This window comes from Coptis chinensis, chromosome 5 (genome assembly GCF_015680905.1).
Source record: "Coptis chinensis isolate HL-2020 chromosome 5, ASM1568090v1, whole genome shotgun sequence".
In the NCBI taxonomy this organism is placed as follows: Eukaryota; Viridiplantae; Streptophyta; class Magnoliopsida; order Ranunculales; family Ranunculaceae; genus Coptis; species Coptis chinensis.
Window position 1 is genome coordinate 62447483 of NC_141460.1, and position 9242 is coordinate 62456724.

The window sequence follows — 9242 nt, forward strand, 5'->3', positions numbered from 1 at the left end:
CAATTCAGGTATGAAGAATGTCGACTACTAATTTGTTTACCAAATTGTGTTTGACATAACTTGTGGAGTTCTTTGGTTTCGCACAAATCTTTGCTTCTCCCTCAAAACCCTTTTGCCTCGAAGAAGACGAACTAGAGAAGAGGTATTTTTTTTTCATCTTCTTATTGCTTTACTTGTTTGTGTTAATATATAAACAATGGGATTGTATAAAGGGTTTTGAGGAGATCCTCATTCTTGATTTTGACAATTGGTGAGGTCGTGGTTTTGTGTTTTTTTTTTGTTTTAAGTCATGAATTGTTTATATCATATCTTGTAGAATTCGTATGTTGTTGTGAATGGTGTATTGTTGATACTTGGTATTAGAGCCATGATTGGACTTGGTGATCATAAGATTCTTTTGTTTGTCAACCTTGTTCTAGGGAATCCATGGCATCAAAGTTACATCAATTGCAAACTAAAGCAGTTTAGGCCTCGGGATTTGTGGCCAAGCGCGGGAGTGCCTATTACAAGCAGTTGTTGGAGCAGAACAAGCAGTACATTCAGGAGCCTCCCACTGTGGAGAAGTGCAATTTATTGTCAAAGCAGTTGTTTTATACCCGCCTTGCAAGGTACTTCTGTTGATATCCATTTTCCACTTGCTAGATCTTAAAATGATGAATCGTATAAAGATAGGAGTAACTGTTTGATATGTTATTTTTGTGAACTTGTAGTCATGTTCCATCATTTGTGCATATACTTGGACTGTTTTCCTTGTGCATTGTCTTTCTATAGACATATATTGGTCTTTCTTCTAAATTGCATTTTTACGCATAATCCCTGGACGTGCGGAGGCATTCAGGAAGGAAATTGATTATGTGAAGCATATGTGGAGGAACAAGCAGGACCTGAAGGTTGAGGATACTTCTAATGCTGCTCTATTTGGCCTGGAGTGCTTTTGTTGGTTTTGTGTTGGTGAGATCGTGGGAAGAAGATTCACATTCACCGGTTTAATGGTTCGAGCAACCGCTTCGAGGAAAAGGAAAGTAAGAAGATCAACAAGACTGTGGGTTTGCATTTATAACCATTTTTTTCTCCAAACCAAATTTTACATGGAAATTTTGTTGTTGCTTCAAAACATTATAAGATGTTTAGTAGTCTGCAGGATAAGTTGGTTAGCCAGCTAATTACCAATATTCTATCCTCATACTAGGTTCTCATAATTTGAAATATTCACATTACAATTGATGCTTTCTCCCCTCTACCGGGTTTTTGAAATATTCGCATTATCACAGAACTTCTTTACGTTAATGTCGGACGATCGATTAGAGCATAGTGCATATTGGATTCAAACTGCCCCGTTGAGGATGAATATCTGCATGAAGTAAAAAGCTTCTATATATAAGAGAAGGGCTTTCTTGTTCTTCACTCCCGTTCGTGTGTGTTTGTGCGTGGATGTCTTGCAGACTAAAATGGAAGCGGACATCTTACATCTTGGGAAGATTGAGGAAGAGATCGATATCACTGTTAAAAATTTGAATGAGAAAGAGGAACTGATTTTGCTAAAGGAAAAAAAGACAAACAAAGTCGGGATGTGAAAGACTACGCTTAGTTTACGCATCGCAATGGCCGAGAGATCGGCGCCCTCGAAGTTAGGTGACCTTGAAGAAGCTAACACTTTTCTTCAGAGGCGGCGCGAGACTCGAGGCAAAACAACTTCAACAAGCCCATGATTTGAAAGAGGAAGAATTTGAAAATACAGACTAAACAATTCATCTCAATCGAACTTATTGCCAATCTGGGACGCAGACGATTAGCTTAAATGGCCGCATCCATTTCTGTCTCTGCGGTGTGAGAATTGCGTTATCAACATCCGGAAGGATCGGTGGAGTTAAATGTTGTTGAACTACAATTACCCTTGCATGTCGCTATCCAGTCCAAAGGAGGAAGTGGAGAAGCCTGAAATAATTATTTTTATGGCTGAATGCCTACTGATATAATCAATTCTAGGGCGGCAGTTGGACCTTGGCTGGGAGCGACATACCAAATGTACAAAATGCTTCTATGGTTTTCATAGTTTTTCCAATTTTGCAGCTTTGCCTATTCTGTTTTCGACTTTTCATGATTGAAGTATGTATGCGTGCTTTTTTACCCTTGTCACACTTCTCGAGTTTGTGTAATGTAAATGCGATGAGGGCTTATATCATTTGCCAAAAGTTTATGGCCGAGTTACTGTAATAAATTATCATGCAAAGTTGCAGTGCAATTTGTTTCGTTTGTTCAGTACTTGAATAGGTAAAGCTCAATAAAAACGATTAAGTTGTTATCAAATTCTTTAAGTCTGTTTTCTTCCAGTTAGGATTTTCCTTTTACATGTCTAAAGCATGAGAATGGCTGAATGTGCCATGGAAAGAATGTAAGCTTTGATTGACTTGATTGGGATAGATTTGAATTCGGGGAGCTACTTGGTGCTATGTGTTACGGATATCTTGGAACTTCTTTCAAGAATTCAAGCCTTTTCTTTAGGCATAGAATGTCAAGTAATTTTTTCATGTGTTTTTTATTGCATAGAATGTTTATGACTTCTTTAGGTTTGAAAAGAGGTTTGCTGAATTGGGGTTTGATTAAAAGAAGAAGATTTTAGTCCTGTGCTTTTAGAATTTGAGGAGATCTAATGAGATCATTTGGAAATGGGATTATTTGGTTTCGGTTTCATTGTTTGGTTTCGGATATTATGTGACTTAGCTCCAAACATAAAAGGGCTCCATTGGGTGCCCATCATAATGCATGACTACTTAACAGGGGAAATTGCAAATACTAGCTTCTTTTATTGTTGGGATAATGGTCTACTTCTTTACATTTACCGTACACGTAATTATTGATAGATAATTCTGTGTACGTGCTAAAGTGTTACACATGTTAATACACGACTGTTGGTTCAAGTACGCAATAAAATAATCGTAGCAAAAAATTCAATCAATATTGTTAAACTTGAGTAAACTACACAATAATATAGTCTATTTTTCTTAATTTATTTGTCTAATTATCAAAAAATTAATCAAGTCGTGGAAATAAATAAATAAATATAATATATATAAAAAATGTGAGCCAAATAAATGATATACTATGCTCACGCACCACCTACAATGCAGTATACTAGTGTAGTATAGAAGGCAAGCCCTAGTAAACAAAAACGGACCATAACGAGTAAAGCCCAACCCAAGTTTGAGTAGCCGATATACCAAAACCTATATAAATAATCCTCAAAATCACAATCATAAAAAACCCTAGCAGAAAAAATGACAGTCCTCGAAGTTGAAAAACCAGGTCTAGCAGTAGAAAACAGTCATCAAGAAGAGGAAGAGGAAGAAGAAGTGTCATGGTCTTCAGATTCAGAAATAGGTGAAGCTTTAGATTGGTTAGACTCAAAAGAAGACGATGATGGTTTAGACAGCTTTTCATCTGGAAGAAGACCAAATGCACATGGTGGTCTACTTTCACGTCCACTTCAACCTGTTTCTAATCGTAACCAGAAATTCACTTGTCGTATACGTCTCTCGCCTCTCCAAGGGAACAGAGTTGTTGGGATGTCGAATACTGTGTCCACTGAGATTCGTGAAAGCGAAAGGTTTGTTCAGACTGGTAAAACTAAAAAAACTGAGAGGGCTGATCGCGCTACCGTTGAACAGGTTAACATTATTATTATTATTTTATATATGTTGTCATAGTTTTAATTGTGTTTTTTTTTTCCAGGCTATTGATCCTACAACGAGGAGGCTTATATTTGGAATGATGAATCGTGGCGTGTTTGATGAAATCAATGGCTGCATTTCGACTGGGAAAGAAGTATGCAACTGCTTTGCTTTATTTTATTATTATCTACTTATTACGATTTAATTGATATTTTTGTGGCAGGCAAATGTTTATCATGCCAAAAAGTCTGACGATAAGGAATTAGCTATCAAGGTTTACAAAACTTCTGTTCTTGTATTTAAGTAAGCACTTATCCCTTTGTATTTTTTTTTAATTGCTTATACTTTGTTGATTGTTCACACTTTTTCACTACTGTCTACCAGTTTTTTATTTTCTGCACCATTTCCCAATTTCTTTACCTTTTATTTTGATAAAGAAAACTTCTATAGATTTCATACGTACTTGACTACTGGTGGTATGAGGAAAGAATAGGGTGTTGTCTGGAAATTGGAGTATATTGTTAAACCCCTAATGAATTTAAAATCTGCTACCTTCGTTGCTATTCTAAATGAAAGTTCAGTCGCCGTAATGAAAATGACTAAAATCACATCCCATTTTTCTCAACCTTATTTCTAGCCTCTATGTTGAATTTTCTGGTTCGGGTAAATTTTCTTCACTGTTTTTGAAGTTGGTCTTTACTTGTATATGCAGAACAATGATTTGATTAAGCCAATTTGTTTTTGTACTCCATTTCAGGGACAGAAATCGGTATGTACAAGGTGATTATCGTTTCAGACATGGATACTGCAGGCATAATCCAAGGAAAATGGTGAAGACTTGGGCAGAGAAAGAAATGAGGAATCTTGCGAGGTGAAAAACATAATCTTTCGTCATGTAAATGGGTGCATTTTAGTTTGTTATGTATATTTTTTTGGAGAATATTTTAAGTTGACATGTTGTTTGTCTTTAAATATTTCCATTCCGTCTTCTACCTTAAACATCAACTTTTCTTTTATATTTGTTGGTTGTAAATTGATGGTGTAAGTTCACTAACTTGCAATTCTAATATCTCAAAACCATGTCACTTGTGATTTTTGTTAAGGTTTTTTATCTGCTAAAATATGTCCAAACGTTTTTCAAACTCTCAAACATTGTGTACTTCTGTACTTGATCAATAAGGCTGTCTTGATCTCTCATATTGTTGCTAGTGGACCACCTTTTGAGCATCCTAGTAAAACAAAGTATTTTGCTGTACTAATCAAGGTATCGAATTGAGTCGCTGGTTGAAGATTGACCTGATTGGACATTCATATACAATTATGTTGCACCACACCCTTCTTGTTTTTTTAATACAACTGCACTGTCATATCATGTTTTTTATTTTTATTTTATTTTATAATTGTGCTCAGCTGAATTATCATATAATCACTGTAGATTACTGTTCTGAACTTGTAGGGAACTCTTTCAGTTAACTATCCATCACTTGAACCAAAACTTCCATGTTTTAATGTGGAAGTTACTCTGCTTCTATTGGGTCACCACCATCACACCATGATCTTTTTTTAGACAAACCTTAGCACTAAACATAGGTCTAACATAGTTTGAGGGTGTCTAATGGAGTTTATTCTTTGATAAAGGTCTTCTCTCTCTCTCTCTCTCTGTGTGATCACACCATGATCTTTTTTTAGACAAACCCTTAGCACTAAACACAGGTCTAACATAGTTTTGGGGGTGTCTAATGGAGTTTGTTCTTTGATAAAGGTCTTTTTGTGTGTGTGTGTGTGTGTGAGATTTCATGTTTCTTTTAATTTTGCACCTCTATGTTTAAATACGTCTTGTCTTGCTCCCGCACTTGCTCCATCTTTGTGCATCTTTAAGATCCTCGTATTAGCATATCCATGAAACATTGTAATTTCCCAATTTCCCGTAAAAGTTGAAAAACTATATAGGTCATGCAAGATATCATCAGTATTACCTTGAAAAATAATGCTAAATCTATTTTTAATAACATAAATATTTGAGAAGTAGTTTCGAAGTGTCCTAATTAATGGTCATAACATTAGGTGATCTCTCATAAGTATCATAATAGCATTACAATTATTATTTAGAAACTTGATTCCTTTACTGCATGCATTGATGCATGTGTGTGTGTGTCTTTTTGTTTTAATATAATATATAAATTTGATCTATTGAATTTTGATACTTTGAGCTACAGGCTAGACGCAGCAGGAATCAGGTGCCCGAAAACAATTCTTTTGAGGGATCACGTTTTGGTCATGGAATTTATAGGTGCGTAGTAATGTTCCTCTCTCTTATTTTTGTTTCCATGTATTCAGAAGTCGACCTTGCTTTGGTTTCACACTCTTGATGCCTAGATTTGTTGGATGTTGTGATATGGACTGTAGTCTGAGTTGATTCCTGGTGTAGGTAGAGAGGGATCAGTTTTGCGTAGGCAGCATATTGAAAATATACGCTGCAAAAGCAGGGTGAAACTGTGTATGTTATCCAAGGAACACATGAAAAAGTTGAGAAAATGCATATATACCTGAATTTTATCTTCATACAAAGTTTAAATTAGAGAATGCTTCTCACTGATTGTTGCCTTTTAATACCACATTCCTACCATTGCGATCGCCTTGCTTGACTAGTTAGAGGTTCAAGTTTTTTCATCTTCTTGTACAAGACTCTATTTCTTTGCATCTGGATATACTATGAACTTATACCCCCCAAAAAAAAACAAAATAAATAAAATAAAGTAATAATAATAAAAATAAAAATAACGATATTAAAGAACTCACCAGAAAACATTTTTAATTATGATGGTAAAGTTGGTGTGAGATATCATCAAATACCTGGGTTTGAAAACTTCCCAGAACCCGAGTAAATTATCTATCTAGAAATAAATGAAATTTGGTTGAATTGGATTTTTCGTTTTGTCATCTGGAGTTTTTGAAACAACAGTTGCAGTGACTTTTGCAGATTTTGAGTAACGTGTGTGTGTTTTGGTTACAGGTAGAGCTGGTTGGGCTGCACCTCGTCTTAAAGATGCTGATTTGTCTGAAGACAAGTCACGTGAAATGTATGTGGAGGTGCGTCAGCTTTCGTGAACCAATTTTAACTTTCAAAATTAACTTAATAATATCAGTATCATCTATTATTTATTTATTAGAGCTAGGAAATTCTCTTGTAAAGCATTGGTTGATTTAAGTTTCTATCAGCTGTATACTCAGTCTTGGACGTGGCAAAACTTGTTTTCTCGTTTTTTTCCCCTTGTTAATCTTCTTTAATTTTAGTTTATATTTTATTTATTTGTTTATTGAGTTTGAAATCTGTCATTGGAAGACTCGAGCCTTGAAATGTCATCCGACCTGTTGACTGTTGCAGTCTTATTATGGGTTTTTTCCTCGGCCATTTGCCATCCTTGAATTTGATTTAATGATTTTTAAAAGATGGCAAAGTTCAGATGGTTAAAGATTGTACTTCAGTCCAATATTTCCTTACAAAGTTTGTCTCATTTTGGGTGTGATGTGGAGTTGGACAATGATGACGAATAATTTAAGGAAAAGAGGGAAGATGATATTTAGTAGGTGTGTTTTTTGTACCCAACAAGCGGAGAGTATAGAAGACTTGTTCTTAGTATGTTCATTCTGTTGTAGCTTTGGTATAAACGTGGAGAAGATATGATTAATATGGTTATGGTTATAGTTGTTATGCTACTGCTAATATTTGTATATGGTGATACTATCTAACTTAATTTACTTTTTCATATTTCCTGTCGAGTAGATAATTGTAGTGATGCGAACATTATATCGGAAGTGCAAACTAGTGCATGGCGACTTAAGCGAATACAATATTCTATATTTTGAGGTGAGCTTGAATGTCTTTAGACAATGAACCATTTGTACTTCTTGATTCAGATCTCCCCTCATGAGTTTCTTGAAATCTGTAGGGTCATTTACACATTATTGACGTTTCTCAATCTGTCGATCTTGATCACCCTCATGCCTTAGATTTCCTTCGTGAGGATTGTGTTCATGTTTCTGTAAGTATGTTCCACAGAATTGTTTGACAAATAACACAAAACCTTAATGCACGAATCAAAGCTTGTATATTTGGTTTGCAGAGTTTCTTTAGGAAACGTGGTGTGGCAGTTATGACAATTCGGGAGCTATTTGATTTCATTGTTGATCCATCCATTTCTGATGAAAATGTCGACAGCTACTTGGAAGAGGTTTGCTGCTGCAGTTTATGATACATTATTTACTGTTCTTGAGCCTTTCAACTTTCATCATCATTGCTTTATTAATATCAGGTTCAGCAAAGGATATTGGCAAGAGGAGATTTGATGTCTGCAGAGGACGAGGTTGCAGATTCTGTATTTCTTCAGGTAGTATACTGTAGTTACATATATGTTTGTCATCTTTGCATGCCTTTTTGCCTAGTTCATTTTAAACAAAATTTTGTGTAATTTCGTCGAGGGCATTTTTAAAATAAAGATGATTTGTTAACTTTGCGAACTCTTTGGAAATATACTCATCACACCAGCTCTGTTATCGAGAATTAATATTTCTTTTTCAATGTGAAATATTACGGTAGGACTTGGCTTACAGAGTAGTGGACTACCCCGTTGCCACATCCTGTCCATTGTTTTCAACATCAGTATCTTCTATATAGTATAACTTTGTATTATGCATTTTTATTTCAGTCGTACATTCCAAGGACAATGGAAGACGTATCCAATGTTGAAGAGGAGGTGAGACGAGTTACAAGTGGTGAGGACGCGGTAAATATTATATACCGGACAACGATTGGGATTCCAAGTCTTCAAGAAGTTCCAGCTGAAGAGGATTCAGAGGAAGATGAAGCGGATGTAATCAATGTTTCAGCATGCACTATTGTGAGTGACGTGGATTCAGGATCAGAGGAAGATGAAGACGATTGGAGCGACTCTGAAACGGATGGGTTTGAATCTGGAAAAGATGAGCCAACCGAGTTAACAGCTGATAAAAGAGCTGCACGGAAAGAGAACAAGAAGAAAGTAAAGGAAGAGAAGAGAGAGGCTCGTAAGACCAAAGTGCCCAAGGCTCAGAAGAAAAGAAAGAAGAAGCTGGCCAAAGCAACCAAGACCAGGTAATTTCAAGTTTTCGTATTTACTATGTATACAAGACAATGATTTGTTAGAAAACAGCAGTTGTTTTACTTTATAGTTAAGAATGATTCATATCACCAAAATTTGAGATTATTATTATTATTATTATTTTTTGCCGTATGCTTATCCGATGAGTGAACTTTACAATCTAATATATTTATTCTGGGTGATCCTAAAGTTCCAGCAAGGTTGGATTGCAATGTCAGTCTATACTTTGATGAATGGTTTGAATATCGAATCAATAGGTTTGATGGAGTGGTTTGTATCTCTTAGGTTTTAATGTTTTATGGAAGTGATTGCACTGTCAATTACAATTTGTTCAAGCCAATGTCTATTAACATTGCCTTTATTACTCACTAATATAACTAATTAACTACCGAGTATATTTAACTGTTTATTGTTTCTTCATTTGTTTTCCAACTGG

The 9242-nt window shown here is 35.4% G+C and overlaps 1 protein-coding gene across 1 annotated transcript; it reads left to right on the forward strand.

Moving 5' to 3' along the window:
* Positions 1 to 3129: 3129 nt before the first annotated feature.
* Positions 3130 to 8942, forward strand: LOC147498254 (uncharacterized). Its single transcript, XM_086560314.1, has 11 exons — positions 3130 to 3665; positions 3730 to 3822; positions 3892 to 3971; positions 4426 to 4539; positions 5885 to 5958; positions 6682 to 6758; positions 7453 to 7536; positions 7619 to 7711; positions 7793 to 7900; positions 7982 to 8056; positions 8375 to 8942. The coding sequence occupies exons 1-11, from the start codon at positions 3276 to 3278 to the stop codon at positions 8801 to 8803; spliced, it is 1617 nt and encodes a 538-aa protein (XP_086416440.1). The 5' UTR covers positions 3130 to 3275; the 3' UTR covers positions 8804 to 8942.
* Positions 8943 to 9242: the final 300 nt, after the last annotated feature.

Excerpts from the sequence above, each read along its gene's own strand:
- LOC147498254 (XM_086560314.1), top strand. The coding sequence starts at position 3,276 with ATGACAGTCCTCGAAGTTGAAAAACCAGGTCTAGCAGTAGAAAACAGT. Across the intron at positions 3,666-3,729 it reads ATCGCGCTACCGTTGAACAG|GCTATTGATCCTACAACGAG; the intron begins GTTAACATTATT and ends TTTTTTTTCCAG. Across the intron at positions 6,759-7,452 it reads CACGTGAAATGTATGTGGAG|ATAATTGTAGTGATGCGAAC; the intron begins GTGCGTCAGCTT and ends CCTGTCGAGTAG.